General features: G+C 37.8%; 1 protein-coding gene across 1 annotated transcript in view; it reads left to right on the top strand.

Annotated features, from left to right (window-relative positions):
• Window positions 1-13078, top strand: part of Pde3a (phosphodiesterase 3A) — a 277621-nt gene extending 264543 nt beyond the window's left edge. The window contains exon 16 of the mRNA XM_050135189.1: window positions 5545-13078. Within this exon, the coding sequence (XP_049991146.1) occupies window positions 5545-5786 (242 nt within the window). The 3' untranslated portion in view covers window positions 5787-13078. The remainder of the gene's footprint in view (window positions 1-5544) is intronic.
• The last annotated feature ends 811 nt before the right edge of the window (window positions 13079-13889 follow it).

Genomic DNA, 13889 nt, shown 5'->3' with positions numbered 1-13889 from the left:
TATGGGGCAGAAGATAAAGTTAAGGAGTTCAGGGGGAAATGTTTTTATTAGATGTACATTTTAGGTTTATGGTCCTGGTACTTGGGGGAGGGGAGTCCTAAGACCAAAGAAAGGGAGAAATATCCCACCTTCTGAAATAGGTGGAATAGGCCTTTGGGAAAACAGGCTGTTGATGATAGTACTTATCTGGAGTAATTTTGACTTATGAGAGGTGGATCCGAGACAATTCCCCAAATATTACAAGAATTTTGTAAGTTTACAAAAAGATATGAGTTTTAGTGTTACCACTGTTTAGTTAGTGTTACCACTGTTTGTAATCTGTACTGAAATTCACCTTGTAGAAAAATGTGGTAGACTCATGCCTTTGATTAATAGTAGGAAGTTGGAAAACAATTTAGGGTTAAAAGCATGAATACTCTCTCTTGTATCCAGGAGACTAAATGTATATAGGTTAGACAGATGTCTGTAGAAGAATGAGAAGCACTTTTAAGTCTATACTAGAAAACAACAGGAAAGTTAGAATCTTGAGCTTGTGACACTGATAACAATAGTCAATACTTATCACAGCTGGATTAATAGATTACCATAACTCTGTAGATCTTCAAAATTCTGAACTTTTGAAGTCTTACTCTAAGAATAGAATAGAGAGGAAAAGAAATCTGAAACATTTTTTGTTGTTTTATACCTTAAATCACTTTCTTATCAAAACTCAAGCTTTCATGTCTACAGATCTTTAGAACTTGCATTTATATACTCCAAATCACTTTCTTACCACAACTTAAGGTTTCATATCTTCAGACCTTTATAAATTTTTACTCACCTTAAAACACCTTCTTAGACCCTAAAACACTTACTCAGCTCCTCATAACTTAAGCTTTTATATCCTTTTACACCATTCATCCTATCCACTCCTTCACTGAAACACAAATGATTGGTTACTAAGATCAGTCATTTAAAGCACATTCCTTTAAATAAAGGAATAGTAGAAAGTTGCATTGAAAATTGGTTTTGTGAGTTTATCTTCTTTTAGAATATGACAGCAAGGTAAATTGTGTCTAGAACTGTAGGAAAGTGAGGCCTACAGCCTGAGTCTTACATGTGAAGAGAACTGAGAATGCAGACAAAACCTTGGTTGCTGCTGTTAAGATGACAAAGCTCTTTCACTAACCTAGTCATCAACGCCATCAGAGATCTGAGAAGGATAAATTTTACCTGAGTAAGTAGGAAGTATAGATCAAGCAGCTTTCCAATCTATTAAGAATGACAAAAACATACTAGCTATCTAGACAAGCCCCATAAATTTCTACATGGTCATTGCAGGCATACGTCCCAGGGCAGCATTAGACTTTGGCCACCAGACCCAGAAGAACCAACAGACTTTCTTGTGTAGAAGGAATTTGGGGTGGCGGTGGATGTTGCTAGCCTTCTTTGTCTAGGTAAAGCAGGGCAATCAATTCTTCGATGACATCATGCTCTTCTTGAAGTAATTGGTACTACCAGAAGCAAATATGTCTCACTGTCAAGAAAAAAAAAAGTTCTTAAAACCTTTCAAATGACATGTTCTGTAGGTCTTTGAAAGATTTGAAGAATACCCATCCATTTGAAATATATCTCTGTACATCTAGAAAACCTAACTAACATGTGTACATTATAGATTACTGTCTATCAATCTGTATTTCATATATATTACATTTTTAAATGAGCTGCATATACACAATACCTTAAAAAAAGACCAGAAATATACATAGTGTAACAAAATTGACCTTAAATTTGTATAAATAGACCAAGATCCATACCAATGCATAGTATTCATCTTTATATAATATCACCCCTTAAATGAAAACAAACATTTATGAATAATCATTTTGGGAATTTGGATGTTGTTTTCTCCAAACTGCTTCTTGCTGTTTATTGGGCAAAGTATTTTTAGGGTTCATGGTGACCTTTCAGGGCATCTTGTCCTATCAAACCACATTAGTCTGGAAGGAATCCACAGAATCTCATCCTCTGTGGAAACAAAAGTAGAACCTCTTTTCCAAAGTAACATATCCTTAGACCCAAATTTTGAAGACAACCTTTATGTTGGTTTAATTTAACAGTCACCAGAAGCAAATGTCTTTCTGCAGTCAAAAAAATCAAGAAAACATAATAATATACATAAACTCCCTATGTATATTTCATTTTTACATGACTTATTTTTCTTTACTCTTTTAATCTGTAATTATCTGTACTCTTTTGTATTACTTTTACTATCTCTTTAAAGACTTTGTTTTATTTCTTAAATCTATTTCTTCTATATTCTTTTTCTTCTCTCCCCCAAGCCTACATACATTTATGCAACACCATGACCCATTCAGATTTTTTTATCTGAATCTGTCTTTATTGTATATCTGTAATCTTTTTCTGACCAGGAGTGCTTTTTTTTAAAAAAAAAAAAAAAATCCTAAGTGGACATAGTTAGGACCAACTCTGCAGCCCTTCCTCTTTGTTCTGCCAGTCCATCATGGCAGAGGTATGTTCACAGCCTATGCAAGCCATGCTTACCACTCTAACTTCAGGGACACAGTAGGTCTATGTCACCATTAAGCAACTAGTAACACGCTGCTCACAAATCCCATTTAAGTGCAACACCTCCCAAAAGAGCCAGACAGAAATCCCAAGAAACTGCAAAGTTTTTGCCACCAAAGCTGAGTCAGTAAACCTCTTAAAGGAGCCGTGCTTCTGCTTGTCACCAGCAAACAGAGATTATCTGAAAATATGCCGCTACCAAGAAGCCATGCTTAACTCTGTTCTTTTGTGTCTAGAATTCTTTCCCAAACTCTCTCAATTTTTATGTGCCCCATGTTGGCACACCATTTGTAGATGGATGCTGCTTATTCATTTTGTGGCTGCTCTGACCCAAATAATCACACAGAAACGATATTAATTATTTGGCTTATTAGCTAAGGCTTCACAGTAGGAGGCTGGTTGGACACTTGTTCATTTCCTGGCCTCCCAGACTCCTAAAATAACCAGAAACTGTATTAATTAAATCACTGGTTGGTCCATTAGCTCTAGCTTCTTATTGGTTAACTCTTAATTTAACCCATTTCCAGTAATCTATGTAACATCATGTGGCTGTGGTTTAGCAGGTAAAATTCTGGCATCTGTCTCCAGTGCGGCTACATGGCTTCTCCTGACTCCACCTTCTTTCTCCCAGCATTCAGGCTAGTTTTCCCCACCTAGTTCTGCTCTACCCTATCACAGGTCCAAAACAGCTTCTTTATTAACCAGTGGTATTTCCTTTGGCAGGTACATGGTGTCTCTCTGACTCCACCTATTCTTTTCCCCCGTCACTTCCAGCCTGGATTTACTCTGTTAAGTAATTGGCCCAAACAGTTTATTCATCAACCAATAAAGGCAACACATATACTAAAGGACATATCATATCATCTCATACAAGAGATTTGGGGGGCAGGTGAAAGGGCATCTTGGAGTGGGGACAAGAGAAAGAGAGAGACAGAGATTCAGAGATATATAAAGAGGGATAAAGAACTTGAGAGACCAAGAGAGGGCTAAGAGAGGTGGCAGGGACCCTTTTTAAAAGATACAATGGCTGGTGATAACATGACTTCTAGTGCTGAGTCACTGGAGGCAGGCTGGTTTCTAACAAGAAGACTTGGAAGAGGTGGGTCCCATGACATCTGCAGTAGGAGAGTAGAGTTCAAGGAATGTTAATCTCTGATATATTTCTCCTTTTTATGCAAACCACAGAATGGTACCCCTCACTTTTAGGAGGGTCTTTCCACCTCAACCTATTCTGGAAACTCACACACTGACATGCCCAGATGCCCCCCCTTTGTGATTCTAGGTCCTTACAAGTTAGGAATGTCAGTCATCAAATTTCAGTGGCATTTTTTTAAAAGAAGTGTCTTAATAGAGTCATGGGGGTCAGAGTCCATGCTTTGGCAGCTATAAGAAACAAAGTTCAGCCACCGATCTTAAATAAGTAAATTAAAAATCCAAATTAGGACTGTGATGGCCTAGCATATAAAAGCTTTCTGCACAAGGCTGATCCCATGACCAATATAGAAAAAAAAAAGCCAGATGTGATTATAACTGAAGGTTTCTCTCCTGCCCACCAGTTCCCAAATAACCACTCTGAGGCAGGGTCTTCAGATGGGAGAAGGGGAGGGTTCCCTGTCTAAATTGTAGTCAAGCTAAGACCAACAGTGTCTTGGTTAAAATCAAATACTCTGACAAAAACAACTCAGGAGAAGTAGTTTATTTTTTCCTCTCAATTCCAGGTGATAGTTCTTCATTGTGGGAATGTCACAATGCCAATCTGTAGAGTGCTGGTCACATAGCATCCACAGTGAAGACTCAGAGGCCAATGAATCAGTGCTTATGTGCGTGCTTGTGCTCAGCTCACTTTCTCTTCTCAGAGGTATTCCAAGGTCACTACCTATGGAATGACACAACCCATAATAGGTGCAGCTTCCCAACACCACCCCACCCCTGCAGATATGCCCAAGGGCCCATCTCCCAGGTTCAAATTTCTCAGGATGACAATTAACACTATCACATATAATAAAGCTGTCTCTTTCACAAGTGTATCTCTGTCCCAAAACCGCCTCCTTACTCAGGTTCTTTCTCCTAAGTGTACTTACACAGAGCACAAGTTCCATGAAAGAAAACTGAGCCAAATCAATCTTTGTTCAAAGTACACAAAAGACAGAAAAGCTCTTACCAATTGGCCCATATCAGATTGACCAATGACTTCACCTCATGAGCAGATAAATACTAGAGTAAAAAAAGAATTCAAATTATTTTTCATAATTCTGCACCTATCTTTCTATCTCCCAGCATTTATTTGATTTAATATTTTTATGTGGTTCAAAAATACCTCAAAATAATTTAACTGATTTTTCCCACACATTTCTTACAATTAGATCTCACTGCTCTGTGGTGCAAGAAATTTCCACTACTCCTTATAATAAAACCAGTTAAAGACTTCCTAGCCCATCCACAAAGATGTTTGTAGATGGATCTCAAGAGATCTCACACAGCTGGCATATCCCGTGACCATTGGCAGGCTCCAGGTTCAGGGAGAGATGCTCTCTCATAGACCTAGGTGGAGAGTGATAGAGAAAGGCTTGTGTTTTGGGCTTCCATGATGCGTCGGTTATCATTCTGTACTCTGAAAGTTGTGATGTCAACTTCTGACCTTCATAACTGCATATCCATGCACACAGGTGCACTTGAACTACTCATACACACATACATCCCCAAATATACAAGCAGAACCTGATGTGGGCAATATTAAATATGAAATATTATTTACATTTATCTCAGTAATAGTTTATTGTCATGTTTCTTCTCTTTCCTGTTCTAGAAAACTGCATTGTTAGCACATGTAAAGTAGGTGAGGTAGGTGGATAGATAAACGGAAAGAAAGATGTCTCTTTCGTATTTATCTCCGGACTATAAGATGAAAAGCAATAACCTTCATATATGTAGCTTGCACATAGTTCAATCTGATGCTTTATTTCTGATGTTTTGCAGGAAAGAAAACTTGCAAAAGGAGGAAAATCTACTGCCAAATAACTCAGCACCTCCTGCAGAACCACATGATGTGGAAGAAAGTGATTGAAGAGGAACAGGGCTTAGCAGGCCTAGAGAACAAATCCCTGGACTCAGCCCCTTTGCAGCATCCCTCAGAGCAGATCCAGGCTATCAAGGAGGAAGAGGAAGAGAAAGGGAAGCCAAGAATTGAGGAGAGCCCGGCTCCACAGCCAGACCTGTGACCATGGGTAGAGCGAGCCATGCTTGCGTACAGAATTACTTGTCCCGGACACTTTCCAAGCCAGCACAGCACTTAGACACAACACTGTAGAATACCAGAAGGTGGGCAAATGGCTACAGCATTTGGGGAATTCTTCACATTTTGTGTGTTTCCTTTTACAGTAAGGGATGACGCTGAAGGCTAGCTTTCACTCTGAGACACCAGTGACTAAGGATCGTTTTATCAAAGAGAAATATATGTGTGTGTATAGATTCCCACATAGGCTCATGTAAGACTTATAGTCACGTGTAACACATGCACACTGATAGCCAGAATGCCTGACTCCACAAGGTAGCAACAGTCATATTAAGATATATAGAGGTCACTGTGACATAGACATCTTAAAGGATGAAAACCCAAGAGGAAATGTGCAGCTTAGCAAGAAAACAAACGTAGGCTCAAGACTGACCAGCTTTTGTTCTCCCTACTGAGGGGACAAACGTTCTAGAACATTGTTGGGATTCTAATGCATCCTGCCAACTGTGTGTGTAAGGGTGTGTGTGTGTGTGTGTGTGTGAGAGAGAGAGAGAGAGAGAGAGAGAGAGAGATGCGTTTGTATACGTGTGTGTGTCTATGTGTGTGTCTCTGTGTGTGTATGTAAAGGGAGATGTTTGTGGTTTTAGTTGTTCATAGACTAGCTGTAGCAGGTGATGAAGTACATGTGAACATATAGAAGGAAGTCCTTTCTGGAGTGTCTTTGATTGGCGGCCTTCCTCCATTTAGCGAAGGTTCTTTTGGGAGGGAGGACTTGTGTGGGCCACATGATAGGTACTACTACTACTTGCCACACGGAGGCACCCTACCATCAGCATCACACTCCAAAGACTGAGACTTTCTGGTCTACTTGCCTAATGAATGTATAAGGGTGTGTGTGTGAGTACACATGTCACTCACCTATGATCAAATCACCATGGGAGGAAATACCGTTCTTTACTGGTGGGCACCCAAGAGGAGCTGGAGTCATTTTAAAAGGGTGCTGGGAAAGGCTCGGGAAGTTACCGTTAGTGATGATACCCTGTGTCTTCTCAATTTGCTGCAAGACGTGTTGTGGTAAAAAAAAAAAAAAAAAAAAAAGGCAGTCAACAAACTCTCCATGGGATTTACAAGAGATGAAGGTGAAATGTCAACTTAGGGCATTGTAGTTGGCCTCAGGAAAGCTGACCCTTGGCAACTGTTGCACGTTGTTTGCTCTGACATCCCTTGTTGTGGTCTTCCATACACCGTGTGATGCCACAGCATGGCCTTGCAGTCTGGTCCATGGTCATGCTCCTTTTGGAGAGGAAGATTATAGGTTGTTGATTATTGTTTGTGGCCAGACCATTGTAAGCTGTTTGGGTTGTTTTGTTTTCTACACTTGTTTATGCTGTGAGCCAAACCTCTATTTAAAAAGTTGATACTCACTTTCAATATTTTATTAGATATTATTACATATGTCATGACTAGTTACCGTGATGTAAATATAAAGTTTTTTTTTGTTTCTGTAGATAGTAAACTTTTTTTTAAGAAAAAGAGGGGGAAAAGGGAAACATTTTGTAGTTATATTTTAATCACCATTTTATACATTGTAGCTGTCTCCAAGCCAAGTCAAGTGATGGTTCACTGTGGAGTCTGAGGGCCACCTGCTATCCCTGCTCTAGTTCCATGATCTGATACAGTTGTTTTGCTGTTAAAATTATGGCATTGCAAAGACAACAGCTTTTGCTGACTGACTTAATTTGATGTCTTTCCCTCCCTGATGAAAGCCTTTCTTAACCAACTTGTTAACATTTCTCTCTGGACTATATTGTTTGTAGCTCCTGGTTCAGTTCTGTGTTCACAGGATTCTAGTCAACCTACCCTCAAAGCTTGTGTGTTGATTTCTGCCCTTTCACATTCTTGATTGTTTACATTAAAAACCTCTTTGTCTCCCATATATGGGTAGTGTACCCTTCCCTTCAAAATTATAATCTTATGGTAATTCATAGCATTTTTTTTCAAGAGAGACAAAGATGAAATCAAATATTTCAATGCATATTTTCTATTTAATATATTAATGCAAGGAGGATTGAAAAGATTTAGGCTTCATCCACACAATTAGAATATGTTTCATTATATTTCTGAGTTAACAGCAGGTCTTCAGCATTTAGCAAGCCCTGAATCATTTCTTCTTTCTTCATGGTGTCCGTGCGTCTCTGTTTATAAATCTATTCTGAAACAAGAACCCTCCTTTGGTAAAGGTACCCTTCTGCTGTAACAGAAATGATAGACAAAGCTCTTCGCTGCATGCCCTTCACATCTGCCCGTGCTCGTTCCCATCTCCAAATATCTGTATCACACACATAAATAGTCAAACAAGCTATGTATGGAGCAAGTGGATCAGCAGGACGATTGGGAGTGTTTTTATTGGCAGTTTGAATAAAGCCACAGAATCAGAGTAGGAGCCCTGCTGGTTATATGGGGGGAGGGGAGTCTCAGAAAACTGCCTAATTTGGCTTGTTTTAAGGTACATGAAATAACAGGATCTTGACCAAAGCAATTTGAATCTATTTGTTCCAGAATTGTACTCAATTCCTCCAAGCAGATTTAAGTTTTTCCTTAGCAAACAAACAAGTGTCATTCTTCTCAAACCAAAAGGCAACAAACTGAAGAGGGTGGAGCCCCACCAAGCCTATGACCTAGAGATCCACCCTGATAAATCTCAAAGGCTATGAAACAACATCCAAAGTGTTTTTCATGAATAATGCTGTCCACCTTCTTGGTGACAGCAATATTACTGTGTTCACCTCCAACAGAGTTAACTTCCTGTGGTGCCAATGTGTTTGATGCAATTTACTACAGTTTTATATGAGCCTATACAGGTGCCAATTGATAAACTCAGGTCTCCCAGCGAAAGGGTTTCTACTCACTTAGGGAAAGGCTAGTTTCATAGACAGGTATAACGCACCGGTGGTAGGAGAAAATGGAACCAGTTGCTCTCTGTGGAGTAAAAGCATACGCATATTCTGCATGTTATCTATGTTATTTTCAGCATACTAATGGAATGTCTTTATGGTGATCGATGCCAGCTGACCTTTCGAATACTATTTCCTTAGTAAAATAACTGAAGGAAAAAATTGTTCTCATTTATGTAAGACCTGGTTTTGTTCTCAGTAGGAGATGAACTCAGTCCTGAATGTTCTCTAGTTGTCATTACCTGGCATTGAGGGAATTGTCTCCTGTTGGAGAAAGCATCCACTTTCTACCCCCATCGTGCCCTGTTCTGCCTGCTTGGGATTGAGTCCAGAGCAAACATTAGCCATAGTAACCCCAGTAACCCAGAAGAACTGAATACCTTGCCGACTGTTTAGTAGATGTCTATATTTGCAGTTTCCCCATGCCCTCTGCCTTTCTTTCCCAGAGAACTTTCTTGAAGGTAAAAGCTGTGCAAAAGGCACGAGACTCAGGCCTATTATTTGTTTAAATGATGGAAAAGTATAAATTATTTTCTAAATAATAAAAATATGAAAATTATCATTGTAAATAAAGCCTAAAACTTGAAGTGACTTCTTCATAAAAGTGAAGTATTTGTGTGGTGAACAACTCCTGAACAAGGGGAAATGAATAATCCAGAAGTCCTGTCTATTCTGCTTTGGGACCTGCTCTTGGTGCTTCCATGAAGCAGGGGCCTCCACTGTCCTCTCTTAGGGTAGCCATTAGAAGCACAGGGAAAACCATAAGGAAGGGCTTGTTAGCCTTCCCTCCTTCCTAATCCTGATCCCCATTAGATACCTCTCTTGATTTTTGTGCCATTAGCAATTAAGCTGCCTTTTCAACTGGCTGACAACTACAGCCACAGAGGTCTGTGACCTTACACAGACTAAGTCAAAATTCTTTTTGACTTTCAGGTCCTAGTGTGTGTGCAGAATGGGCAACAACAAAAATTTGCATGTCAATAGTTTGGCCCCAGATAACTGAAAGCCTCGATAATCATGTGCTTTGAAATGGAGGTCATTTTCTGCCATTACCATACCCCCTGAGCAATGAAATACTGCATGATCTCACACGAGGGAGCCATGATTATAGAATAAGAACACACTAATATACATTATTCAGCATGGATATCAGTAATCCATGTTCCTACTTTATATACACTGCATGTCCTGAAATGGTGTTACTTTTACATTACATAATACTTTTTTCCTCACCTAAGAGTTAATCTTGATAGTTACTCTAGTAAGTTACCCTAACAACTGGTTAGATTCAGTAACTAAGATATTTGACCTTCTCTGTGTGAATACTTTAAACATGTCTGCAGATGCAAAAATGAAGTAGGTGGGACTCAATCTGCTGCTTCAAAGGGTAACGTTGATCCTTGAGGTTTTTTAATGTCAAAAAGACTACCAGTATATAGACTATCTACTTTTGAGTTGGACTGAAGGCTCCACTTTTCTTAGTATCATGTGTTGGCATCTTAGGTGTATACCCCCCAAAGTGGCATCACACAGGGGAAAGACAGCCTCCTCTTATAGATAAATGTTCAGTATGGCCATGTTCACCCTAGACTCCTTGCTCTGTATTAAGAAGTGGCTCTTAATCATTAAAACTAGCAAAAACTAATGTTAAATCTTTGTGTGTCAATACTGACAGAGTACTTACTTTGGCTTATTTTCTTGAACAATCACATTATAATTTTTTAAAATTAGATTAAAATTCAAGCCATAAATGACTGCCTCCTGATACCAAAATGCTCACAGTTTGATATAACCAAGACTAATATCATGCAAGAGAAACCTTGCAGCATTTAACATTTTCCTAATGCTCTCAAGGGAAAATGTTTTGCAAAAGGATCAATAAGTACATAAATTAATAAAGTACATTAAGTGTCCCCATGGCAGCTCACACAGTCTGTAACTCCAGTTACAGGGGATCTGACACCCTCTTCTGGCATCCTTGGGAACTGCCTATAAATGGTGCACAGACATACATGTAAGTAAAACATCCATCTACAAAAATAAATTTGTGGAAAAATACCCAAAAATTTAAGTGCCCAAGTTACAATCTAATTTTCTCTGCATTATTCCAGTGCACAAAATATATGATCCAGTAGCTTATCACTATACATTAAAAATGATAAATGATCTATGACCATAGATAAATTTTATTTTCTCAATTTTAATATAGTAAAAACTCAAATTCTTCAGCACTAAGAAAATTAAACATTAATCTCGGCTTTCGCAGATGAAGGGCTGACCCTGTGTTACTGCTCCACTGGGTAATATATGAAGTTCTTATTTAGAACGGTAACAGAAGAGCATCTGAAAAACTTTGCTACTTTAAGTTTTTCATTTTTATCAGATGTACTCCTTACAATGAAGCAAACTATTGCAGCAAATTCACTCGTCTAAACAACAGGGGGAAAAAAAAACAGTCTGCTCAAAGGACACCACACAGAGAGTAATTTCTCATCAATGTTACTTCTCTGGACCAATATTAGCAAAGAGTGTGTAATCAGAAATGCTCTTCTTTGGAACAAAGGAAGAAATGTTTTTAATGTCATGGTCCAAGTCACCTCCACCCCATTTCCATAATGTAACCTGGGGTACAAAGAAGTAGTTACCAGCAGAATTGAGGACCACATGAAACCCTCACTACACAGCCAGACTCTTGTCCAACCTGCTTTCAAGCCAATTTAGTTACTTGCTCTGGAGGGAAATGACCTCATGCATTCATGATTCCTCTCAGGCTTCATTACAGATAGCAAGCATTTCTACTCATCGCTGTGTGTGAAACACTGGTAATCAGAGCTTCTGTTGCAGAGAAGGAACTTTGCTCCTGGTAATTGCATTCCCTTTACATAACAAAATATTCAGATGTTAATGTGTAATTAATAATAACTGTTTAAATTGTTCTCTTTGTGTGTGTGTGTATATATATATATATATATATATATATATATATATATATATATATATATATATAGCTCGTGAATAAGGGTTCTGTCACTTTCTTTTAAATTTTCTAATTGGTTATTTTTCTAACTTAGAAAATCTCCATTACATTCAACAATTCATTTTAGCTATTTATAAACATATTCTGGAATTATACTGTTGCTGCCCTTAAAAAAGAGCCCTGACATATCTATATATTACATTTTAATGGAGGGGTTCAATAACATTTGATATATATTTATTCACCAGTCACTAATTTTGAGTACTCTGTTAAATATTTGCATGAGATTTTGTTTAACATATATGCTTGGGTTTTGGCATTTATGAGTGTCAGTTGACTGCACATATTCGCACAGTAGGACATAGAGCATGTTTTTTGTTTTGCGGGGAGTTTTTTGCACAAGTAAGGCTGATCTGTTAGCTAACAAGCGTTGGGAATATATTTGAATATAAGACTCCCCTGGACTCCTTCCTGGAGGTTTTTATCCTCCTAATCACACCATGAAAACTGGTGCTTTTACACAGATCATGAGCTCTCAATGCAAAAACGTGGGGGAAAAAAGATTCTCGTTACCCTTCTGTAACGATGACAGGGACTCTCTGGGTCCAGTGGGTTTGATTTGGATAGAAATGGTCAGTTTGCAGTTTTTGTCCTTGTGGAAAATGCGTTCTAGTTCCTGATTGAGTGATTGATCGATTGCTGCTCTGTGAACAGAAAAAGAAAAAAGGCATTGAGTGGTTCTTTATAGCAGATTCTAAATATTCGACCCTGTGTAATAATGTTTGTAGGATGAATTTAGTTTTGTCTTTCTGAAACGCCCATTATTTTCAAATAACTAAAGTGATAGTGGTGGGGATATCATTTGTAAATGATGATTTTTGATAATGTTTTCCTTACCACACTCAGCCTGAATAAGTTCATTAATTAGTATATTTGCCAAGTTTATCCATTTTTAGAAACATACAAAATTTGGAACTTAAGTGATTGTTTTACAGTTGAAATCAATTTGATCTTGCCTCCTATATCTTGCACTTAATGTATGTAGCAATACTTAGTGTCATTCCACCACAAGTATTTGTTAAGTGACATAGTTAATGGCTGATAAAAGTTTTGTAAAAAGTAGGATCTGTACAGAAAAAAAATTAGATAAATTATATTTATTTTATTGTTTTTTTTTAGTTTAGATACTATATTGATACTCCCTTTTTGCCAGAATTACTGGAAGTGCCTCTTGGTTTTATATATTTGCATACATATTCAAAATTATTAAAATTGTGTCATAGATAATCAGTATGTATGCTTAAATGTGAAGATGATGTGTATTATAAAAGTGATTCTGTGGTATCATTCTTGATGTAGTTATTTGTGCATCCTTCTCATATCCAATTACAAGTGATTAACACACAGTGCTATTTATTAAGGTGTGCACTGACTGTCTTAGAGTTCTCCAGGTTCTTTCTGGGTGTTGAATTCCCATGGCAACATCTCCTTCCCTATTGATAATGAATTCTTAGTCATTATTATCACCTTACTTTTTAACAAAAGCTGTATTCCTTACTTAATAAAATAGTGTCAAACAAAAATACCCAACTTCAAGCATTGAGATTCAGAATAATATGCAATCAAGTATTTCTGCTTATACTATAAATAATCCCACAGTTCTCTGAAGAATGGATACAAAAGATGGAGCATTATATAGTTATACATATGCAAAATTTAGGATTTGTCCCAGAGTTCTATCTTGGTATACTTGTAAGGCTTTCCATTGAGTTTTATAGTTGTATCATTGAGCTCCAAACCCAGACTTAATATTGGCTTTACCTGGCCTAGTTCCAGACATGCAGCACTTGCACTGGAACTAACCTGGGACAGATCAGAATCTCCTATTAGACACACAACCAAAAAAGGATACACATGCTCACATCACATTACAAAAATAAGCAATGGCTAAGACAGAATGTCTCTCATCAAACCCACTAGTCCTATAGAAATGTTATAAAATAAGACTTGCCTAAATAAACCTCAGACATAGAATTTAAAAGAATAATCATAAATATTATTAAAGAAGTCAATGAGCTTAAAAATATGGCAACCCCTACCTTACTCAGTTTGAATAAATGCCTGAATGATGTCCAAGAAAATACAAATATGCAGATCA

Source organism: Alexandromys fortis, unplaced genomic scaffold (genome assembly GCF_014885135.2).
Source record: "Alexandromys fortis isolate MF-2015 unplaced genomic scaffold, M_Fortis_MF-2015_v1.1 scaffold_21, whole genome shotgun sequence".
In the NCBI taxonomy this organism is placed as follows: domain Eukaryota; kingdom Metazoa; phylum Chordata; class Mammalia; order Rodentia; family Cricetidae; genus Alexandromys; species Alexandromys fortis.
Note: the sequence above shows the minus strand (reverse complement) of the source record. Positions and strands in the feature narration are given on the sequence as shown.